Here is a 23710-nt window from a genome sequence, read left to right as displayed (position 1 = left end):
GTCTCTTTTTACAGAAAAACTCCTAAATGACATCACATCCTTGAACAGAAAGGACACTCTGGTGCCTGTCCAAGGATAGGTGAGCTCCCACTGAGGCCACATGCTACCTCTACCCTTTGCGTGTGCATGTGTGCAAGAATCCAGAGGTCGATGTAGTGTGCGTTCTTTTCGCTCTTGGTCTTACTTCTGAGACAGATGGCGGTAGACCAATGAGTTCCAGGGCTTCTCTGTTCCCCAGCGCTGGGCTACTGATGGATGCTCCACACCTGGCTTTCCGCGTCCGTGCTGGGGATAAGACTCAGCTCCTCGTGTCTACACAGCAGCTTTCGTGGACTGAGCTGGCTCCCACACTCCTAGCTCTCCCTTCTTTGTAGATTCAGAGAACTCCTTTCTGTTGTCTTTACAAGTTAGCAATGAGGGTGATTGATTCTTGGATACAATCTTTCTCCTAAAAACTTTCAGTCTTACTCTATCCAACAATATTGTAGGAAAGTCTAAAAGCATCCTGACTTCCCCCTTCCTAGGTAACCTACACACACACACACACACACACACACACACACACACTTGCTTTAGTTGGGCTGTTTTGGGTCCTTTATCCTGATATGTCTTTCTTACTACTATTTCAGCTAACGCAGAATAAGCCCACTGAATAGACAAAAGCATCTGGTGTTTTTCTTTCAAGTCAAAGACTTTCTCCATTGTACCTCTGATTACTGTTTCCATTTTGTTTTGGTATCTTCTCAGGAACAATACTTATTTAGATCACAGCACTAATTTATGTGCCACATGGCCAGTTTTCTTCCTCACAGATCCTAGTAGAGTTTAAAATTCTGCAAATGCATTTAGTAATCGTATTTTCTTTCTCTTGGCTTATTCATTTCACTTCATAATTCTGTCTCTCATCTCAATAAACTAGTTTTCAACTTGGCCTATGGCCTTTTTCATCTCTGTCGTGTGTGTGTGTGTGTATGTATATGCACACAAGCATGCCCGTGTCATGCGTATGCAGTGGCTATGAGGCCAGAAGAGGGTAGTGGATCCCCTGGAGTCATGGGAAGAGGGTGCTAGGAACCTTGCAAGAGCAGTAAGCACTCTCAACTACTGAGCCTTCTCCCTATCCCCACCCCCTTTAACTTTTTTTTTTTTTTTTTTCGGTTTTTCGAGACAAGGTTTCTCTGTGTAGCCCTGGCTGTCCTGGAACTCACTCTGTAGACCAGGCTGGCCTCGAACTCAGAAATCCACCTGCCTCTGCCTCCCGAGTGCTGGGATCCCCTTTAAAATCAACAAAATTACATTTTACCTAAAATTTTCTTCAAGTTTTTATAGTTCATTTTCTCTCATAATCACATTTCAGAATCTGTATCCCCCTTCATTTTATTTTGGCAGCAAGCTGTTGCTATTATTATTGAACAATGGCTTCCAAGCCCGAGCTTCCCCACCCACCCCCAAACAGAGTGGCTGGCCCTGCTTGTAACACCGCCAAGTTTGGCTGGGTTTGTTTTGTTTTACTTTTCTACCTCGCATGTGTGAGCAGGAGGGGCTGTGCACACCTCAACCACAGGAGCACTCCTGGGGTAGTCCAGCTTCACCCCTCAGACATTTTGTCAGAGTCTCCTAGGATAAACCCATCCTGTTGATTCTGGATCCTGATGTCTGTACCTAACTCTGACCTGGTTTCCACTCCAGGTGGCTGGATTGCTGCCCATTGCTCCAGGGGAGAGACTGCAGCGTGGAGGCAGCAGCCTTAGTACGTCTGAGCATATGGAGTGCACATGTGTCCAATGGCCTCCCAGTCCAGCAGCTCCTGATGTTAATTACTGTGCAGGAACAAATCCACCCCTGGCTGTCTGAACTCACTTGGGATCCATCATCCAGGCTTTTTCCTACTTCCCAAATTAGCAGAGCCCATATCACAGTTTACATTGTTTCTCGCAGCACTGAATGCTTAGGAAACAGTAAATGAGTCAGGCCCTGGTATTTCTTCACCCGATCCCACCTATTATGATTCAGCTTTTCACTCTCTTTCCTCTCAGTCACTTCTATCAGAAGCTGCTGATTCAGGAGGCAGGAAGACTGAAGTCAGGGGAACTCCAGCACCTATTCACTCACCCCATGTAAGTTGCCAATGATCATGTTTTAAAGTGTTCTTCCATCTTTTCAATTCTCTTTCTTTTGGCGTCAGCTATTCTTTCTAAAAATATTTTGAATTAAATCTCTCTCATGCTAATGGGTTTTTCCACCCATCTGGATATCCTTGTTGTCTGTACACATTTAAAAGTGAGATACCATTAGCGATGTGGCATCCTTCAGTGTTGTAGGCAAGTGTCTTCCCTCAGTAGATTCCCTCTTAAGGTTTGCATTTTGAGTTGAGAAAGTACATTAACTTTGGGGTTCATAAGCAAAGCCTAGACACTACCTTCCATCATGGTGAAAGGTGAGATAAAGTCTGACAAGCTCAGAAGCCCTCAGAAGGCAAAAATAAAAATAAGCAACTTTATTTGGGTTCTCAGGATATGTCCAGAGAGCCCCAATTCCCCTCTAGACAGAGAACTCAACTTTCATAGAGAAATGTTTGCCTAAGAATAAATATCTATCAACTATGCCCTTACTAAAGAGGAAAAGGTGCAAACGGAGGGAAGAGTCTGGGGAACATTGGGGCACAATGGCTTCCAGATGGCCTTTTGAATCCAGTTTGTGTGTGAAACAATTCCCACACTGGCTGCCCTTGCACAAGCATAGCCCTGCAAGAGGCTGCCAAGAGCCTTTCCTGCTTCTTCTAAACGCCCATTCCCACACTGCGCCCATTCTCACACTGCATGGTGGTGCCACAGATCATCATCCCAACACTCTGGGGGGAGGCAGAAGTATCAATTCAAAGCCCATCTTGGCTACAAAAGAACTCCCTCAAAAAATAACCCTCATTCTGTGTGATGTGTTGGTAGGTTTCCAATGTCTTGTTCCTTCTAACAGCTTAACTCTCCCTCTCTACAAAAGGGTCTGTCCTTGAATTTGTCTCCACTTAAACTATAGCATAACTGCCAATGAAGTCCTATGTATCAGAGGGGTGTAGTGCCATGCACCTTTAATCTCTGGAGGTAGAGGCAGTGGACTCTATGTGAGTCCAAGTTAGGTCTAATCTATAAAACGATACTCTGTTTCAAAGAGCTATTTGATATACATACATATCATGAGATGATTATCATTCAAGCCAATTAAAATGGCCACCTCCAACAGTTACCAAATGTGATAAAAACTAAAACTGATGAATTTCAAGTATATGATACAGTACTAAGCAGTCACCATGCTATACAATAGCTATCCAGAATTTACTTACAATGCAACCATCTCACTACCTGCCCCATCCCCTTTTCCTAGCCTGTCCTGTTGGGAGTTGTTTTTAACTTTGCTATCTGTCAGAACTTCAGAGTGAACAGGGGCTGACGGTCTGGCATCCAATGTCCCTCAGAAATAGATCTCCCACAGCTCTGTTCATTTAGCTCAGCTTCTTGTATCTATGCACTGGCCTTCAGAGTAAACACCTTCCAGACAACCTGCTTCTGCCTCACATGCTACTGCTGCCCATACACACCGAGAGGACACGACCACAGTCCTGCTCCACGTGTAGTGATGCCTACCTAAAACACAACTGCATCTTCTCTTGTGTACTCTCATGTGCACTGGGCTTCCCCATCACTCTTCACTCTTTTTATTGGGGTAGGGAAGGGGCACCCCATGGCCTGTCTGTGGAAGTCAGAGGACAACTTTCGGGAATTGGTTCTCACCTCCTCACTTGCTGAGGTAGGCCCTCACTTGTTTCTGCAGGTCAGCTGGATAGAGAACGTGTGCACAAGTCTCCTGACTCTGCCTCCCATCTCACAGGGCAGTGCTGGGATTAAGGGTGCTTGCTTGCCACTGCGCCAGCTTTCTTCCATAAGTTCCAGAAACTGACCTCAGTTTCTCAGACTTGGGCACCAGGCACGCTTGCCCACCAAGCCATGCATCGGCCCCTTGCCTTACTCTTTGGTACAAACTCTGATGAACCCAGAGCTTGCCTTTTCACTAGACTGGCTGAACAACAAGGACTTTCTCTGCCTGTCTCAAGTCCCCAGGCTTGGAATTACAGGTGCCTATCCAGCTTTAATTTAATTTAACTCATGTTTGTACAACAAGTACTTTCAACAGTTGAGCCATCTCTCTAGCCCTGCACTTCAACATTTGTCAATGTGACAAAAATTCAAGCAAATCTAAAAGCCTTCAGGATAATAGACCAGCCACAAGTTCAAGCACAACACACACCGAGGACACAAGGCGAGCAGACTCCCACCACTCGCAAAGCTCAAACCAATCAGCTCCTCACAGGAGTCGCACGGTGCTGGCTGCTGCGTCTATAACTTGCATGAGCCTGGGACACTGCAACCTGCCACAGCATAAATGAATCTGCCAGGGGAAAGGAGTGGAGCACAAAGGCCCTGTGGTCTACAACCACACTAATATGAAATGGAGTAGATAAGTGGTTGCCAGATGGAGAGACTGTTGGAGGTAAGGACAGACTTGTGAGATGATAAAAATTTTCTAAAACTGGGACAGTGCTGATAGTTCAACGTTTGTAAAAACTGAGACAAGTGTCTCATATAACCCAGGCTGGTCTTGACCTCTCTGTATAACTGAGGGTGACTTTAAACTCCTAACCTTCCTACCTCCACCTCCATATCCCACCCCAACCGCTCCCCACACTGGCATGATAGGTCTGTACCCCCACATCCAGTTTCCATAGCACTAGGGATGGAATATATGAATTCTGTCATGCTACGCAAGCATTCTGCACCTACTAAGCTACATCCCAGCCCTCAACTGCATACATTAAAAGGCTGACACGTAAGGGCTGGGGGTATAGTTAAGTGGTGGAGTGTGTGCCTAACACGTGCAAAGCCAGGCCCTGGGTCAGTCCTAACACTGTGTCCCCCACTAGATGTTACTGTTATGACATTAATTTTAGTGCTTTAAAAAATTAAGTATTTTATTGTCAAAGAGTCTAAAGGGTTACAATTCCTGTTAGTTTATAAGATCTAAAACTTCTTACAGATCTTTGATGCTATAAAAAAAAAACAGCAAGTCAATCATTTATAAGTAAGAAGCTATCAGATTATTCTAATGTTAACAAACAAAAAGGTAGGTAGCACTGATGAGCCAAGAAGTGGAAGTTGTGCAAGAAGTGCCTCGGGTATAAAGCTGCTCCTCTAGTAGGAGGCAGAAAACCAACAGAGGAGGACCAAGGAGACAGTACCCTTCCTACTGTAAGATAGATAGGAGACAGTACCCTTCCTACTGTAAGATAGATAGGAGACAGTACCCTTCCTACTGTAAGATAGGAAAGAAGACTTAGAAACCTGGCACAGACCCAGCAACACTCTAGGAAGTAGATTTTCGTCCCTTAAACTTGTCCGGCAGTGCTAGACCGTTACACACACAAAAGCACCACTAGCGTGGTTTTCTATAAAGTCGAAATAGCCTTTAGATAGTGAACATTTCTGTGCTAATATGTATGTATTGCTAATGCCCTGAACCACAGAAACATAGATCTAAAAATAGTGCATGGGAGTTTTCAAGGAAACCTGCCTATAAAATCAAATCTAAGAAGACTAACTAAGAAGGCTTCCACAGACCGCATGATTTCTTCACAGGCAGCACTGGTCTCAAATAGCCCCCAAACAGGATGTCTGGCTACAATTAGAAGAAATATGAGAAATGTGACTCCCACACACACACAGAAGAAAAACAAAATGTCCAAGATGCACAACTGTGTGAAAGCCACTAACTAACCTTACAATCAGTCCACTAATCACAAAACTATTTCCCTTCAGTTACAGGGTGATAGTATATTGGTTCTTAAAAGGCACCAAGATCCAATGGCTTTCTATAGAAAGACTTAAACAGATGCAAATTAAATTTTTCATTGAGCTGCTGACTCTGAACTTAATGGCTTGATGGTAAATGCACACATAGGAGTATTCCAGAAAAAAGGAAAAAAAAAAATGAGAGAACCTGGCTTTCCTTAACGGAGTGGAGCTGGCGCTATCCCACCCTCAGCATAGACTGCGTTTTGAAGAATTCTCACTCTGTTTTCCATGAGGCGCAGTTGGGTCCTCTGGGTTCTCACATGTTACTATTTTCTGCCTCCCACTGAAAATGTGTCAGCCTCACGTACACTCTCTGGTTACATGGTGTATGCATAATATTAAAAGGGAAAAAACTAAAACGCCTACTAGACTAGTCACAAACAGAATTAATACCTCAGAATGGAATTTAAGCCGGCCTCTGAGCGGGAGACTCCTAGATCCCGCTGCTATTTCTTGAATGCTTTTATAGGGTGTCACTCTTTCCCACCCTGCCCTTTTCCTTTATTGAATTTTCATACAATGACTTTGCTATGACCATCACCGGATGTAAGAACAACAGCAAAAAGTTACAGCTGGATCCTGTATTGGCTTCAGCTGCAACTAAAGTTCATTTCTTTTTAAAGACTGAGGAGAGAGAGGGAAGAAAGAAAGACCATTTCCTGCGAGAATTTAGTGTGCTCTATATCCAAGGATATAACGGCAAATATTTCTTTTATGCTATATAACTACACTTTGTTTAAATTCTTCAGTCCTATAGTCCATTTCATTATAAAACCCTGGCCAAATATTCAAATAAAATCTTCACTATGTCAAGCCAGACGAGAAATCACCTTCACATGGATGTGAGTCTAACAAGCCATCAGGCCGGCCAGTTCCAATAGCTCTCTCTCTCTCTCTCTCTCTCTCTCTCTCTCTCTCTCTCTCTCTCTCTGTCTCTGTCTCACACACACACACACCACTGGCATCTGAGTCATTTGGTCACTTCTTCTGGTGACCAACTTAGGCCACATTTACCAAAAAACACAAGAAATGAATACAACTTTGACCTTGAATTTATACAATGATTTTAACATATTTGTAATGAAAGTGGCATTAAAGAAGAAACTAAGTCTTTAGAGCATCTCTCTAGCTCATATAGATAATCTAGTCTACAGTATGCAAAGAATATTAGGCAATAGGACTATACTCATCATAAAAAAAGGAAAACTGAAAGACCATATGATGTAAATCTTAATCAGACCTAAATATGTAAGAAAAATAAACAGTGCGGCTGAGAGATGGATCAGCAGTTAGGAGCACTGGCTCCTCTTCAGAGGACCCAGGTTAGAGTCCCAGAACCCACATGGCAACTCACAACTTTCTGTAATTCCAGTCTCAGCAGATCCACCGTCCTCCTCTGGCCTCCACAGGTACCAGGGACACACACAACATACAGATGAACATTCAGTCACAGCATCATATACAAAAAATAAACAAGTAAGGCTTAAAAGGAAAAATAGCTTGAACAATCTGAGATAACTGAATTTGGATTATTATATAAAATACTATGAAATACTATGTGTGTGTGTGTGTATGCACATGTGCATGCATGCTTGACACAAAGTCTGACTGTCTACTTGTCCAGGCTGGCCTAAAAGTTACTAGATTAAATGGGCAGCATCCTGCTTCAGTCTCCCAAGTGCTGAGATCACAAGCCTGAGCCCCAGGTCCGTTGGGAATTGCTGTTACTTTAAGTGGAACCATGGTTGCTGATTCTACCGAAGTGTCCACAGCAAGCCAGATACTTAAGTATTTATGGAGAAAATGTAATGATACGTAGAAGTTACTTTCATATAGCTTCTCTACACACACATACACACACACACACACGACCATTTAAATTATATAAAGAGGAGAATGAACAAAATGTCGGCAGTTCAGATGCAGAAAACAAACAAATGAAAGCTGACTGAACTGCTGACTCTGACCTTGGCGGCTCCGAGGGAAACGTTCAGGACTGTTTGTCGTAGTCTTCTTTCCAAACATGTACACTTAAAGACATGCAGAATACAAAGCGTAGAGATAAAAACTACTTAGCTTGCAAACCACAAGTCTCTCCCGCACCCAAAGAAGCCAGTCCAGCTCACTGTCTGCCTGAGCCTGGGGCAGGCAAGCGGCTAACACACTGAGGACTGGCAGATGTGTCTGTCCACTATTTGAAGATTCACTTAGAGCTCTGAACATTCACTGCACATATGAGAAATCTGAAGCTCAAGGAAAGCAACTTACACAAATCAGGAAGGTAGAAACAATGTACATGTCAATGCCAAGTGCAACTACTAGGTTCACCATGTCCACAAACATGTTTATGTATGTAAGCACACTAAGTACAGACTTAATTCAGAAGTCTCAGACTTTATAGCCGATGCTTCTGCCACCAAGGAGAGGGTTGATTTTTTTTTTCAGTGCCTGATCTAGACTATGGGAAATGGGTAAGTCTGGGTAACAGGAGGTGTCTTAAGAAGAAATGGCTGCTCAGCTATTTCCAGCAGCACAATTCCTACCATGTCAGCCATGAAGATGAAGGCTGGTAACAGAAAAGGCTCAGGTGCTGTGGCAATCCTACAGTTCCAGAGGCCAATTAACTTATGGAAGTAATGATCTCTACATGGAGGTAAGAGAAAGGCATGTCCAACACATTAAGAACTACGGACATCAAGTTCAATCCACACAGAATAGAAGCCACGCTCTCTGACTTGTATGTGACAGCCCAAGCCTGCCAGCCTTCTTCTTCTCTATCAGTGGCTGGCGGAACAGCCCTGCCACCAGCACTTTACAACTCTCTAGTTACGGAAAAGTTACACCTGTAAAAACCTGTTCCTGAAATCGCTCACCACTAATCTACTAAAAGCAAAACAAAAACCAGCCACCCCAAACTCCTCAAACGGGGCGAGCGCCCTGGAGAACTCGTTCCTCTAAGGCAGCAGCCCTGAAAGCACACTCCCACGTTCTCAGGCTCCTGGGCCACTGCTCCGTGCTTCACTACGGCTGTGCTGAGGATGGGGCCCAGAGCCTCACACTGCTCAGCTACTGAGTCCGCCTAGCCAGACTGAATTCTTTTCTGCCCTATCAAAACCCTTTATAACTAAATCAGGAAAGTCAAATAAATAAAAGTTCTTGATGTGGAACTTGTAAAAATCTTCTAAAATAGATGGTCTCCATCCCTCTTCAGATGCAAGACCAAAATAATCCATAAAAATGGACAGGGAGACCAACTATCCTCTACTGTGAAGGAGAAAGGTAGAGGCAATGTGAAGGCTAACAGTCTTAAAATCTAAAAACTAAATGTCAAAGCCTTAATAGCGGCAGGATCCCAGGGGAAAGAGCGTATGTTCTTTTCAGATTTAAAAAGAAAGATTAGTCATGTTCTGCATGTCCAGCCATATTACCAGGCATCTTATGAAACAGAACTGCTACCCCAGCAGCCAAATGAGGGTGGGACACATATGTCCTACTTTGACTCTGCTCTGCTAATGGTTGTCGTCAGGAGTGAAGGCCATGGGACAAGGCTTGGGGACCGAGAGGCAGAGGAGGCAGAGCAATCTGAAGGGAGGAAGGGAAGGAAGCTCGAGCCCTCTGTTACCCACGTGACGAGCATAGAGTCCAGCCCTGTTTCAGAGGACAGAAGCTAGCAAGAGCCAGTCTCTAAAACAGAGAACGGAAAGCGTTGGAATCAATCACTGGCAGCCATACTCCTGAGGAAATGCAGTTTTGGAGGCTTGTCTTACATGACGATTCTCGCTCTCTGCCTGTGAAAGGCATCCTCTTCTCACACCATCCATACTCGATCTCAACAATGCAGTCTGTACTGCACCAGGGTCTGCACTCACTCAGCCTCCCTCCCACACGTGCATGTACAGCCTTGTCATAGGAGCAGGCCAGACACTAAAAGACGCTACAATCCTCTGCTTTCCCATACTCTAACACAAACAAAAATGAATTCATTTGTCTGATCTCTCTCAACTCAAAAAAATTTTAATCTAATTGGTGAAATTTGGCAAAGGGCATTCTTGATCATTGTCCTTTATTTCCTCTCTGCTAAGAACTGAAAGGGAGTCTGTCTTCTAACAGCATGTTATGCTGCCCATGCCCGCTCCACTATTCCTCGCTGCATTAAAATATATATATGCTTGAAAGAACCATAATCATAAATGTCTGCCAAGCGCAACTATAAATACATCCTAAGCATATGAAAACATAATTTTGTTTATATATTTTATGCAGAAGAACAAAGTGTCGATCTCAAAAAGAAAATATAACCTACCTCAGTTTTTAGAAAGAAAAATATATATGATTAATATACTTACAGAAAAGGAAAATACCTTTCACTCTGCACTCTATAGCAATGTAATCCTCGCTGAGTGAGAGAGACGGAAGCTTCCCTGCTGCCTCACTGCCTCAGGCCTGTCACCTCTGACTCTAAGAGACAACACCTCTTCCTGGCCATTCTAATAAGGAATGTATTGCCCCTGTGTGACAGGAAATATAGAGACAACAATGCTACAGGAGGGGTAAATCTAGCAAAGTCACCTTCTGTGAGAATGTGGGCTCAGAACTCCGGCATAAAGGATACCATGCCTGCAAACTGGCTAGCCATCAAAGCTCAAGGAAGCTCAGTGTAATGAAAAGAACCATATCCCCCATGTAGTTATTTAAGATGGGAAATTTCCCCAAGAAACCCCTTTGTGCTGGCCCACCTCCCGGGACTGGCGATAAGCAGAGTAGCTGGACTATCAGACTCTGTGGTGTCCTGATGGGGAGATAGCCTCTGCACAACTCCTGGTTCTGCGCACAAGAAGAAAACAGGGTGGAGCTGTGGCAGGAGAGCAAACACAGCAGTGATGACACGCTTCCCAGAAGCAGGCAGCAGAGGAACGAACAGGCTGCTCACTAATCCTTCTCTCCTGCTCCCCTCCCACCAATACCTAGGTCCTGGTTTATGGTTTCACTCACAGAGCATGACTTAGGTACTGCTTTATAGAAAAGAAAAAAATTACTTAATTCCATCAGCCACCCTATTATTTAAATCAACTCTAGAAATAGCTAAATAGTTGCTGCTTTAATGAACCCTCACATTATCAAATTGTGGTTTTTAAAGAACCTCCAGAATGTGAAATAATAAATGCAACCCAGATGTTCACTAAAAAAAGAAAAAAGAAAAAAGAAAGAAAGAAAGAAAACAAGACTGTTTTTACTTCATAGCAACCAAATAGGTCAGCCCATTTCCTCCTTCCGAGAATCCTCAGGGGACCGCAAACGCCACTCCAAGAGCATGTGTTTCATATGCATCTGTCCACAGAAATAGGAAATGCCGCTGTCCAAAGTAAACGGGGAATGTTACATGTTCCCATGAAAGTGAATTTAAGACTGCAGTCAGACCGTTTTCTCTAAGTTGCCAAACATCTGGATGAAAACAGGGGGAGGGTAATTAGTAATTACCTTTCAGTCATCATCAAAATGCTTAGTGTTATGGGACATTTCTGAGCTTATTTATCAATTACAGAAGTATGTTTGTCAAAAGGGGAAAAAACAAAAAAACAAAAGGAGCCCAGCACTGACTACAGCCCTGCTGAGAGCTCAGGGCCGGAGCTTTATCATCCCCTATTTGAACAGTGTTCTTGGTGACTTACTAGAACTGAGACAGCCCAGAAAGTCAATTTGCTCTGTGAAAGTAAATTACAGAATCATCTTGGCCAACTAAGCTGACTTGAGTAGGCCTCTCCTAATATTTACTCAGGACTGAAAGACATTTATCTGAAATAAAAAGCTTACTGGGCGGTCTCTAGGCAGAGTACGCAACATTTCTGAACCCCCAGCCTATCTTACCATGCTATTGGAAAGGCAGACAACAGCTCTAAAGTTCATGAGCACAGTTAGCTTCAAGTCTGAGGAAGACGGGAGGCATTTTCCACCCTTACTTAAATCATTCACTGTTTTCCCAAAAAGTCAAAATATTTTATGTATCTTCAGCAGATTTTAGGCTAGGTTGATAAAATGTACTTTTAAGACCGTTTAAAGAGCTGGAGAGCTGGCTCAGTAGTTAAGTACGCTCACTGCTTTTGCAAAGGACCAAAGGTCAGCTCCCAGGATCTATTGGTAGCTCACAACTGCCTTGTATCTCTAGCTCCTGGATAGTCAAAAGCCTCTCCAAGCTCTATGACTCTGAAGCCAGCCTGGTCTACATAGCAAGCTCCAGCAAAACAAGGCTACACAGTAGAGAACTGTCCCAAAAAGCAGGGGGCAGAACCCAAAAAAAGTTTTTCACTTAACAATCGTCCTGTGTGATATAGACCTGTATTACACACTGACAAACTCACTTCCTCCAAAACTTTTCATCAGCTTCTTGAAGCTCATCGACCTCTTTCCAAGGGGTGACTCCTACCAGTGCTGCTGAAGCAGTGTGGGGTGCTCACCTATACTCTAGCATAAGGAGTCACTCACAAATACATGCAGGTGCACACACGCACACACACAGAGCTTTAAATAATGAGAAGCACAGAAACTAGTCTCATATGTACACACACGACAACACAGAAGACACACCTAGTTACATGCAATCAGCGTTTCAGGAGAAGGATCAATGACGAGACAATGACCAAGAATTCTGCACATCCTATTTAAGATCAAGCCTTGGCATGGCCTTTCCAAGAAGAAAAACAGCAGCAGCAACTCATCCCAGGCAGGACAGATCAGAGGGAAGCCACCTCGGGCCCAACACAGCTGACCGGCAAACAAGAAGACGGCCGAAGGTGAGCTGTGGAGAGTCATACTAACTTCAAAGGAGCAGTGAGCCTGAGCAGATTGCCCCAGAGACACTGCAGCCCATGCATGGCGATGGATGAAACAAACTGTCCCTTCCCAGCACCTTGGGAATAAACTTGGTACTCAATAAAAACAGCCTTTGAAGGTAGAGAAGGCAAAGACATTTTTGACAAAACACGCAAATGAACCCTCTCTTCTGCTCTCTAAGCCTACTCACAGAAGCTAAAAACCCCAAATCATCTTCCACTGCTAACCCCTCCAAACTGTTAGTGTGTCCCTAAAAAAGCAGCAAGAGCTACAGCTGTGGGGCTGCAGCAGTGGCTCCAAGGCTGGGAGCACAACCTGTTCTTCCAGAGGTCCTGAGTTCAATTCCCAGCACTCACACAGTAGCTCATAACATCTATAGTGGGTCCCAACACCCTCTTCCGGTGTGCAGACATAGGTCCAGACAAAAGACCCATATACTTACAAAGAAAAAAGGATACATTAATGTATCTGACTCTTGAGGCAGGTGGACATTTAGGATAAGAGCCAGAGCACCAATGTGGATTAAAATGCTGGGGCTGCTGGGAAATCAGAGTCGCACTCACCAGATCCTAACGAGATGGCAATCTGCTGGAAATGTAGGGAAACCCAAAGCAGGAAAACCATAACCGCTGGCTGTGATGCCAACACAGACGCAGAAACAACAACAGATCCAAAAAGCCTCACACATTTATGAAGAGATGCAAGCCTACAGAGCTCATCTCAATGCTGTCTGTAACCACATCAATAGAAAATCAGCAAGTCAGAGTTCAAGACGGGACAAAGACAGAACGTGGGTGGGGGAAGTTAAAAGCAGCAAACAAAAGTCCCTGTACCATTAGGTGGGTCATCTTACACTTACATGCACACTGCCAAGCATCCATAGAGTCCACACCAGTGTCATCGTTAAAAAGAAGACATAAACACACACCTCTCGAGGAATCAGTGGGAACCACACTGACCTGTAGCATGACAACTGGAGATAGTTCAGTGGTGAAGGGCCTGCTGCACAGGCACCCAGGAAAAGTCTAGGCAAGATCCTGCATATCTGCAGGCCTAGTGCTGGGGAGTCAGAGACAGGCAAATCCCAGGAGTTCAACAGCCAACAGCTGGTGAGCCCTGGGTTCGGTGAGCAACTTTCTCAAAAAACAGTCAGAGGGGATGGAGAGGTAGCTCGGCAGTTAAAAGCACTGGCTACTATTCCAAAAGGTCTGGGTTCAATTCCCAGCACTCATGCAATGGCTCACAACCATCTGAAACACCAGTCGCAAGTGAAGTTGTGCCCTCTACTGGCCTCTGTGGGCACTGCATGTACACATATTCAAGGAACACAAACATGAAATAAAAATAAAATTGTTTAAAGGTGAAGAGCCCTTGAATAGTCCTTGTGTATGGTGTGAGCAACACCAGTCATCAACCTCTGGCCTCTACATACACAGACATGCATGTGCACATACAGACCATATCAAAATAAGTAAATAATTTTACTGAGGCCTGATGTACAAAAGATGCACAGAGTGCTATTTTACATCTTAAAGTCATGGCAGCATATAATATTTCTTCATCCACACAACCTACATTCTTTTAAATTATTTTATTTTATTGAGACAGGATCTCGATGTGTAGCCCTGTTTTCACAAAGGCCCTCCTGCCTCTAACTCCCAAGAGCTTAGATTAAAGGCATATGCCAAAACGCCTGGCTAGAACTTACACTCTGTGAGAGAAGTTGACTACAAACAAATACACAATGGGCAAGGGGTGCTGAGTACGGAGAAGTGGAACTCGAAGAAGAAACCGAGAACGGAGAAAAGGGAAGACTGACATTGGGTGATGCTGGACGGCTGCCTGAGGGAGGGCTCCACAGTAAGGAGACACTGTAGTCACAAGATTCTGAATGAAATCGGAAGGCACCAGGTGCAGCTGGCCAGGAAAAGCCTGGGGGCAGCTGAGAAAGGTCCTGAGGCAGGGGTTACCTGGCAGAACCCAGGAGGTGTACCTGGAGTGAAGGGAGAAGGGAGTGGGGAAATGTTGAACTAGCAAGACCTGGGGCTGGGGAGCACTCGCAGCTCTTGCAGAAGACCTACGTTCAGGTCCCAGCACCCATGTCAGGAGGCTCACAGCCACCTACTAACTCTACTTCCAAGGGATCTAACACTCTCTTCTAACCTCCACAGATACGGAGGCAGGTGGGCAGGCACACACATACAAGCAAACAAACAAACAAACAAACAGCAAACTCTTTTTAAAGAAGATGGGCGATGCAGGAGCCAGATGTAATGGCAAATGCCTTTAATATTAGCACTTGGGAGGCAGAGGCAAGCAAGTCTCTGAGTTCTAAAACACCCAGGGATATATAGTAAGAACTTGTCTCAAAAACAAAGCAAAACAAATTAAAAAAAAAAAAACTTACAAAGGGGTCAAAGAGAACAAAAGGACTTTTTATTTAGCATCTATTAAAGTACATACATTAGGATATATACTAGTCCTAGCATATATCCTACTGTATGTACTTTAATAGATGCTGTGGTGGTGGAACATACTCTGGCTGTATGGTAAACAAGGACGAGGAGCTGGGTGGGGGAGGGTGTTTGAAGGCTAAGGCAAAGAAGTGAAAGATAGCACCCTATGTTTGGCTGGAGTATTCAGAAGGATGCTGCTGCTATACACTGAGACAGAGGGTCAAGCCTCTGCTATATACGAAGATGAAGGGACTTATCTGCAATAATACCTAAAGTCATACCACACACTGTCAACAGCTAGTATACTAATTCTGAGAGATGGAGACATTATGTATTGTGCACGATGGTTTGTCTGTCTGTTCTGAATCTCGGTCTCACTCTACAGACCAGGCTGGCCCGGAACTCACAGATGCCTGCTTGCCTCGGCCTCGGCCTCCAGAGCACGCAGCTTTGTATGGAGACAAATCCCATGGTCTTTCACCCCTTTACCACTGCTTCCCCAATCCTGCAGCTGATGTTGACTGTCACCTGCACCACGACAAGCTCCTCACTGTGCCCACATCCCTGGTTCTTCCTCCAACCCATTCTTCACTGGGACCCAGGAACACCTTTCCTAAAAGGGCAAGGTGGGCAATGGTTAAACATACATACAGCCCGGCATGGTGGTGCACACCTTTAATCCCAGCACTCGGGAGGCAGAGACAGGCGGATTTCTGAGTTCGAGGTCAGCCTGGTCTACAGAGTGAGTTTCAGGACAGCCAGGGCTACACAGAGAAACCCTGTCTCAAAAAACCAAAAAAAAAATAAAAAACAAAAAACCAAAAACATACTACAGACTCAAGCTAGGCTGTGACAGGGCCTGCCTTTAGTTCAGTGTTTGGGAGGCAGAGGCAGGCGGATCTCTGTCTACAGAGCGAGTTGCAGGACAGCCAGGGCTACACAGAGAAACCCTGTCTTAAGAAAAAAAAGAAAGGAAGGAAGAAAGAATACAGACTCAAACAAGAACACAGATAAAAGTCAGGCATGGCTCCACCACTCAGCAGCTGTGACATTTGAAACAAACTACTTAGCTTCCCCTCTCCCTCCACTTTTCTGTCTGTAGCTAGTAATACTTGGCAGTGTAGTAAATCAAGATATGGAAAGCACAAAAGACAGGACCTGACAAAGAGCATTGTATAAACATTAGATAAAATGATTGAAACATAAATGTAATGATGTTGTCTTGTTTGAAATGGACTTCCTGCACTGTGAGTAACACCACACACTGGCTCACCAGCCCCTCAGGCTGACCCTGAGGGAGTCCTTCCTCCAAGAGGCTGTCTAGGCCAATGGCTTTCTCCCACCTCCCCCACCTTCCATGCCCTACCTCCAACACCCTTCTGGTCATCTCTTCATGTCTTTCAAGTCATTTAGAATAATTTTTGATTATTTTAGAAATCTAGTTACCTTTTAAATCTGTCTCGCCATGCCAACGTAAGTTCCATGAACACAGGAAGCTCGCCTGCCTTACTTGTGATGGCCGCCCTTGTGGCAAGCATAGGAACTGCCACTTGATACAGACCATATCACAACCTGAATTACTGCTAGAGCCCGCTCAACGCATAATATCAAAGCACTGTCCCACCATACATTCTCAAGAGTAGAGTGGTTACTGGTGAATGCATGCAGGGTACATACTCTATTATACTTAGTAAGTATTTTATCTTACATTAATTTCCTCAAAAAAGGAAGTTTTAAGATGTAAATCTCTTTGTAAAAGGAGATGTCTTCCTTTCTCTTGTAGGGGACGGTGTGTATTTTATTTTTTGCTTGCTTTGAGAGTTTTGTCTTGGGTTATATTTTGTTTTGTTTTTGAGACAAGTTCTCTCTACATAGTCCTTGCTGACCCAGAACTCACTATGTATATAAGACTGACCTCAAACTCATAGAAATTCACCAGCCTCTGCCTTCTGTCCTGGGATTAAAGGTGTGTCCCACCAGTCCTGGTTTCGGAGAGATAGTTTTTTGTTTGTTTTGTTTTGAGAAGGATTTATTCTGTAGCCCACACTGTCCTTAGGACCCACTCTGTACTTCAGGCTGGACTTAAACTCTTTGCAAGTCCCCTGCCTCAGCCTTCAAGCACAAGAATTAGAGATATCCCCTGTGCCCAACAAAAGAAGGTGGGGGCGGTTTTGACTAGCACAGAATAATACTTTTCCCAAGAACTTGTTTTCTAATCTTAGCATGGTGCGGACAGATTTATTTCAACTTTATCCAATTTCGAGAAATAAAAAGGCAGAGAATCAAACATTTCCTTCCTGTCTAAATTCATCAACCTGTCTGAACAGGTGATCATTGTTCTTAGTTCTTTGTTTAACCTTCCAGAAAATGTTCATTCATCTACAAGCACTTCCTTAAAAAACAAAAAAAAACAAAACCCAGAAACTAGCACACAATTTATATTTTCGTACTTTGCTTCTGTAGTTTAGCAAAACATCATGGAGGTGTGTCTGTATCAACTCAGTTGCCTCTTTCCTCAACTCTGTAGCTTCGGAGTCACCATCCCCTATATTAAGAATTTATTCTCCCGAGTCTTATGCTGATAAGACATTCAAGGCAATGAATAATCTTTTGCTTTTATTGCCTCACACAAACACAAATGTATTCCCACATTAAATTCCTAGAACTGCACAGTTGGGTCTGAGGACTTACAGTGTGATTTTAAAAGATAGTGTCCTGCATTTCCCATAGATATCAGGGTCTAAACAGGGTAAACAGCCATCTCTTTAAGGCTCTGAAGTAGAGGGAAATTGGCCTAGGGAATTGGTTACGCATGTGACAGAAAAACAGGAAACAGTAAGACAACGCAGAGACCAGGAGGAGCCACCAGATCTCCCTTCTGTTGGGAGTTTGAAGACAGAAGGCATTTCCAGAGCTCGGAGCTTAGGAAAGCCAGGAGTTAGAAGCAGAGACCCTGTGGCAGGAGCAGGAGCAAGAATAAAGGAGGAGCAGCTGCAGAGACGCGGCCTGGGGCAAGAACCTTACCCGAGAACCTAGGTTCTCCTTCCTTCAGCTTCCAAACTCCCCAGTAGCTCCCACTGGCCAAACCCAGCCGGCAAGACCACTCACAGAATGTCTGGGAAATACACCTGCAGGTCACGGTCCCTCCCCAAGGCAAGAGCAAGAAACAGATCTGAGCCAACAGGACCCAGGCAGGGTACATTAACCCTTCCTGAGAGCTGTGACTAATTTGCAGTGCCGCCGGCAAAGGCTAAAGGCCTTACCAACAGTGTTTTCGAACTTCAGGCTTAGCACTTGACTGATAGGTCAAAGTGGTGCTCTCAACCCAGCTTTGCTTTCCTGGTTATTGAGTTCCCTGAACTTCAGAGCGCCTGAGCACAAACTGCGCCTGCACCCACACAGACGGGAGCTGCAGCGGGTACAAGTCAGACCCATCACCTCATCGGTCCCAGCGGCACATTCAGAAACATGCATCTGGCAACGGTACAAGGCCAAACTAGCCAGTAGAGGCCTAGTTCAAGAACTGTGCTAGATACTCTGGAAGGGAAAACACCTTAACTACACTCTGCACACACTACAAGGAACAATGTGTTCCTGTAATCTTGTACCCCCACTCGTTCCTCCTGGTAACCGCCCTCCAGCCATTCCTGCGCCATCCTTTCCTTATCGCACACGGCAAAGAACAAATAATTCAAGCCTGGACAAAAAGTTCAGTTATAAAAACTACAATTTCTGAAGTCCTTTTTGCCTGATCAACACAGTAACAATAAAGAAAATCTTTCCAATCACTTTTGGTCTATTTGAATAAATTTAGCTTTTTTTTTTTTTTAATCTTCTAAGAAAGCTGAAACAGGGGTCCCAGATGTAGATTAAAGGCTCTCCTATACTCTAATGATATGCCAAATAATGCTATGCTTTGTAACTGCCTGCAACTGCAACAGTTTTATCAAAGGGCCAACAAAAACAAAACAGAACAAAACAAAATCTTTTCTCTAAGCAAAGCAGCTGTTTTGAAAATGGAAATGGGATAACTACAAGAACTCTATGTGAACTTCAAATCTCCACAGATAAAGGGTCACACAGAGGCCACCAAGTTCACACAGTAAGTATACAGTAACTCACATGTTTAAGTTGTGAGAGATTTTCACTGGGTTCGAAGCTCTAAGACTGCCAAAAGCATCCCTAAGTATCTTTCCATAATGTGAGGAGGAAAGATTTTTTTTGATAAGCTAAATCAATAAAAATTAAAAAGCTGTTTCCTATCATATAGCACACTGTCTGGCATTTCAGTAGAAAAAAAAAAATCAATAAATCTCTTCATTGTCAAATGTTCCAGGAAGGTGAATTAAATCACCCTGTATGTTTAGAATATCCACATCTTTCATAAGCTGAGGGTTTTTTTTTTCAAATTTGAAAGCATGTGTTATTATTCAAGAAAAATCCATAATGATAGCAGTCTTTACACTGTTTAGACCAGAATGTACAAAATAACTGCTTATTCTTGGTTACTTTTTAAGATTGTGTGTGTGCACAAGCTTGTTGCTGCTTGCCTAAGGAGGTCAGAAGACAACTGTGGGCGTCAGTTCCCATGTGGCTCCCCAAGAGTCAACTCCAGCTGTCCGCATTACTTGTAATGTCTCCCTGAAGTAATCTTACCTGACAGCCGTTACTGTTTCTCATTTTTAAACTTTTTACCATGGAATACAGTATCATTGAATATAACATCTTTTTTAATTTTAACATCCTCTGGTATATTGATATACCCAGAGATATTGATAGTCCAGAGATAGCTTTAAGCCTTTTTGACACTTTAATATTGACCTTTACTATACTTCTAAATTCTATGAACTGCTGAAACACACTGGTTTCTAAGTTTTCCCCACTGTATCTGCTTTTACCTTCAGCTCAGCCACGTGTTGACTCAACAGACTGTGTAGCACCTGCAGAGCAATCGCCAGCTCAGCTAGCTTCCTAGATCCCAATGTCAAATTGCCACTGTCTTTTTTTCTAAACGACAATGTCAGACTGTGCTATAGGCGAAAGGCAAGGCATCCTCAGGGACCCAGTGCCTCCAGACCGGCAGCCGGTATGTAGGAGGGTTTGCAACTGGGTTCTTTCTTTTCATAAACAAAACACCCACTCGATGCCACTGTGCTACCCCTGGCTTTTACTATGAGAACTGAACTTGGCAAATGCCACGAGGAGTGCCAACTTCCTACAGCCCAGCCACTTCGTCTCTTTCACAGGGAAGAAAAAAAAAAATCTGAGAAGCTCTGGAATTCTAGAAGGCACCTTGATTAACCACTTCACGAGGAAGTCTTCAATACTGCTGATTCTTACAGGCAGCTGCTCCAGCAGCCTGTAATTAAGACTTCTTTTTCCCCCTAAACACTCCCTTATTACATGGGATTCTGATCATTCTGTCAGCAAAAAAGGAAGATCGTTCCTCAAAGTCCAGACAGCTTCAACTTGGGGTGTTTGGGTAAAAAATGACGGGTACATTATTAACCCTTTGCTTACTTCAAGTAAAGTCCCACTCCACAAACGGTGACTCTTGATGTTTTGGGAAACCAAATTCATGAAATGACACAACAGGAATCTGTACTCCGTTGAGTAATTTGCAACCGGCTCATTTGCAGCAGGGTGGAACTCAAAGTCAGGCACATACATACAGCCTGAGCAACACGGAGAACTGATAGCCCACCTCTGGAAGGGTGTCTGTCACAGGCACCTGTCCAGGAGTCTAACAGTCTCGCTGCTGTGGCTCCCGCATCCCACCCTCGGCTTTAAAGGAATCCCACCTGACCCCTTTAATTTCTTAATTATATTTTCCATTTGGTGGTGTTGGGGATCAAACTCAGCGTCCTGGGCATGCTAGACAATGATTCTATCATTTGTGCTATTTGGCCCCCTTTTTATTTTTACACCCGACCCCTTCTCTGTAGCATTTTTTCTTTTCTATTTGATAAAAAAATGCATACTCAGACCTGGACTGGAGCTGCCTGCCCCTCATGTCCTTTAAGCCATTCCCAATGAGTACTTCTGATCTAAAAATCAGAGACGTGGTCATGACTTCCAACCTTCCTCCTCTCCCCCGACCGATCCACCCCACCCTCCGGGCCCTCCGAGTCCTCCAAATTGAAAACTTTCCCCTCCCCATCCAGGAGCTCCCAAGCTCCAGACACCTGAGGAGAGCTGAAAAGGAGAGGGGCCCGTCCGAAACAGCTGGGCTAGGGAGGGCGTGGACGCCCTTGGCAATGAGACGCTGGGAAGGTCGCCCCGCAGAGTGGCCCCATCTCAGAAAGGCGACCTGGAGCTGTGCTGCGGAGACCCCGGCCTCGAACCCGCGACCCGCGACCGCGCTGGGCGACGACCCCGCGGTCTCCGACATGTCCTCTCACCAGGGCAGCGAAGCCCGAGTCCCCGCCTTACCCCGCGCACCTCCCCACGGTCGCCGCCACCCCACCCGACACCCGGCCCCACGTCTCAAGCCTGGGCTCTCAACAGCGCGACCCTCGGCCTCAGGGCCGCCCAGAGAGCCGGCCACACCTCCATCACTCACCGCTGCCGCCCTCACCGCCACCGCCTTCGTCCATTTTGAGGCCACTCCCCGCCAGCCGGCGAGCCCGGAGCCGGCGGGAGCGACTGGGCTGAACGCCGGGACTAAGAGAAGTGGTCGCGGGGAGAACCGGAGAGCTCCTCAGCGAGCGCGGCCCGGGTCGCGGCCGGGCCTCCACGGAGGGCCGGGCGGAGCCTCACTGCTCCGGCGCCATCACGTGACACAAAACCACGCCTCCCCTGTCGGTGTGGGCGGAGCCTAGACGCCGAGCGGTCCCGCCCACCAGACTCCGCCCGGCCTTGCAGTAGCTGCAGTAGCTGCTTAGCTAGGAGACTTGGATCCTGCAGCGCAGCACTCTCCCTCGAACCTCCTGTCTGCCCCTCTAGAGCATCCTGGAGAGGAAGCCGGGTCTATCAGGAGCACGAGGACGCCCTGCTCTACAAAACCTGATGGCTAAGGGCTGCGACTCGCAAATGCATAGAGTAGGGAGTGAGAAACTATCTGAAAAGGAAGGCTGATGATTGGCTCAAGTGGCCCCCACTTAAAGGCAGAAGGAAAGAACTGACTATAAAGTTTTACTGTGACCGCAGCATGCGTGGGCGTCCACACATGACATACACACAGTAATAATTGTGTGGGGATGTAGTTCTGTTGTTAAGAGCACTCGCTGCTCTTGAAGAGAATCAGAGTTTGGTTCTCAGCACCCACAGAACCCTTGTAACTATGACTACAAAAAGGATCCAATACTTCCGGCCTCCAAGGGCACCTGCACTCATATGACGGTTATCTGGCACACTCTTACCTCCACCCACATCAGGCATGCTTGTAGTGCACACATATATGTGCGGGCAAAACACTGATACACACAAAATAAAATTTTAAAAAAACTTTTTGAGATAGGGTTTCTCTGCATAGCCATCAATGTCATGGAACTCTTTCTCTGTAGACCAGGCTGACCTTGAACTCAGAGATCTTCCTGCCTTTGACTCCTGAATGCTGGAGCTAAAAGGATGAGCCACCATGCCCAGCTAAATAAATCTTTTTTTAAGTGTTTATTTTAAAAATAATAAAAACTGGGTGCGGTGGCGAATACCTTTGACCACAGCAAGCCAATCTCAACAGAATCTTAGTGGGTTTAGTCTGCTTAGTGAGTTCCAAGTTAGCCAGGGCTACCTAGTGAGTCTCTGTCTGAAGTCATCATCATCATCATCTGAAAACGAGCCCATGAGAAGACTCTCCCCACCCCCACCTCCTCCCTTCTTTACCCTCAGAATGTTAGGGTAATTCCAGCCTTTTATCTTTTGGGTGTATAATAATAATGGAGTCTCATTTTTCCTGCGGATTGGATGCATTTTAGAATTAACAAAGTATTAGGTTGGTAAATGAATATAGTGATGCTGTTGAACCCTAACCCCAGTCCGGCACAGCTGGGGCTCGGCTCTCAGAAAGCATTAGTACAGGGGTTGGCCAGTCTGGCGTCAGATGCCCGTGCAGTTGAGCGTTAGTCTCCCTTGGCTTGCTGCCAGCTGCCCTGGATTTATGATGCAGTAGGAGCTCTGAATTCAATTTCCCGTGGGCACAGCCCAGGGCTGGGCAGACGGACTCAGTACTCCCCTGTTCCAAATCTATGGCTCGATTTTCTCATTCCGTATGTCTCGTTTCCAGTAACTTCTCCTTAACGTTGCATGTGTGCCCTCCCAAGCCTTTCTGCTCGAATTAAATTGCATTAAAGAAAAGCAAACATTATAAGGGAGGAGATGGCTCATCTGTAATAAAATTTTCCAGCAACTGTTTTATATTTACAAATTGCCCATTGAATCAAAGGATACTTCCTCCACCGTCCATCTATCAAAGCAGACAGCCTTCACCTTTTTGCTCAAGGTTAAAGAATGGTTTCAAAGAGTCCAATTTCCTGATAACCTCAAGAATTATAACCCCGGATATTCTGTTGCCTCCTAGACTGTAAG

General features: G+C 45.0%; 1 protein-coding gene across 2 annotated transcripts in view; it reads right to left on the bottom strand.

Annotated features, from left to right (window-relative positions):
- Positions 1–21973, bottom strand: part of Cyth3 (cytohesin 3) — an 87804-nt gene extending 65831 nt beyond the window's left edge. The window contains exon 1 of one of the 2 annotated variants that reach the window (NM_011182.4): positions 21747–21973. In NM_011182.4, the coding sequence (NP_035312.3) occupies positions 21747–21780 (34 nt within the window). In that variant the 5' untranslated portion in view covers positions 21781–21973. The remainder of the gene's footprint in view (positions 1–21746) is intronic. The other variant, XM_017320729.2, reaches the window with a different exon arrangement.
- Positions 21974–23710: the final 1737 nt, after the last annotated feature.

Source organism: Mus musculus, chromosome 5 (genome assembly GCF_000001635.26).
Source record: "Mus musculus strain C57BL/6J chromosome 5, GRCm38.p6 C57BL/6J".
Classification (NCBI taxonomy): Eukaryota; Metazoa; Chordata; class Mammalia; order Rodentia; family Muridae; genus Mus; species Mus musculus.
The sequence above is the reverse complement of the archived record's forward strand: the minus strand, read 5'-3'. Positions and strand labels throughout refer to the sequence as shown.